The sequence below is a fragment of the Geospiza fortis genome, unplaced genomic scaffold, assembly GCF_000277835.1.
Source record: "Geospiza fortis unplaced genomic scaffold, GeoFor_1.0 scaffold97, whole genome shotgun sequence".
NCBI classification, from domain to species: domain Eukaryota; kingdom Metazoa; phylum Chordata; class Aves; order Passeriformes; family Thraupidae; genus Geospiza; species Geospiza fortis.
In genome coordinates, this window is record NW_005054343.1 from 293,944 (window position 1) to 294,873 (window position 930).

General features: G+C 39.2%; 1 protein-coding gene across 1 annotated transcript in view; it reads right to left on the reverse strand.

Moving 5' to 3' along the window:
• Positions 1-132: 132 nt before the first annotated feature.
• IRX3 (iroquois homeobox 3) overlaps positions 133-930 on the reverse strand; it is a 6,634-nt gene continuing 5,836 nt past the window's right edge. Inside the window, exon 5 of the mRNA XM_031058384.1 lies at positions 133-498. Coding sequence (XP_030914244.1) covers positions 444-498 — 55 coding nt within the window. The 3' untranslated portion in view covers positions 133-443. The remainder of the gene's footprint in view (positions 499-930) is intronic.

Consider the following 930-nt stretch of genomic DNA (forward strand, 5'->3'; position numbering starts at 1 on the left):
GGCTCGGCACCGCCGCCCGCGCTCCGCCCGACCCGGAGCCGCGCAAAACCAGGAACCGACCGGGAACGGGGAGAGGAGGAGGGGGGGCGGGACTGCGGGAGAAAAACAACTCCAGAAGGGGGAAAACGAGAGTGTAGTCAAAGTGGCAACAGTTTATTTATTAGCCAAAAATATATACTTTCTTGTACAATTTGGTTCACACATATGTACATTTTTACGGTATGTACAAAAACAAACAACAACAACAACCCAAAAAAAAAAAGGGGGAACACCTAATTCTCACTGGACTTCCAAAAAAAAAAATCTCACAGCTCAGCTAATCCAGGTGATAGGACAGAAGCGGGTATTTTTTTCCTTTTGAGTTTGAATATACAGACATGCTTACAAGTTGTAACTATACAGAGATTTTTTTTACAATTATTACAACAACAATAAAAAATTAACTATGATGATGAGAGCGCCGATAGAACCATAGCGGCGTCAAGTTGGTTCTGGGGCCTGGAAAAAAATGACAAAGAAAAAAAAAATTTAATGGGATTTCTAGTGAGCTTGGGCTGGCACAATATTTGTAACTGCAGGTAGCTCTGGTTTTGTTGTTGTTGTTAATATTTTAATAGATTTATAAATATAAAAAGCTTTCAGAATGACTTCTAGTAAATGTATTTAGCAATGAAAACACGGCAGGCCCGATCCCCGTGGTTTCAATCAATCAAAAGGGTAATTGGTTTCTCATTGAAATTGAGTGACTGCTACGCCAAATTTGGAGCGGCAAAGCTCAGCCTCTTCAGCTTTCATACTCTGGGCGTTTATTTTTTTGTTTTTTTTTTTTGTTTCGCTTTCAATATCATTGTTGTTATTATTATTAATTTTTAATTTATATTTTATTTTACTATTTTCTGCTGTCTCGGTGCCTCTCCCACCGGCAAAGCG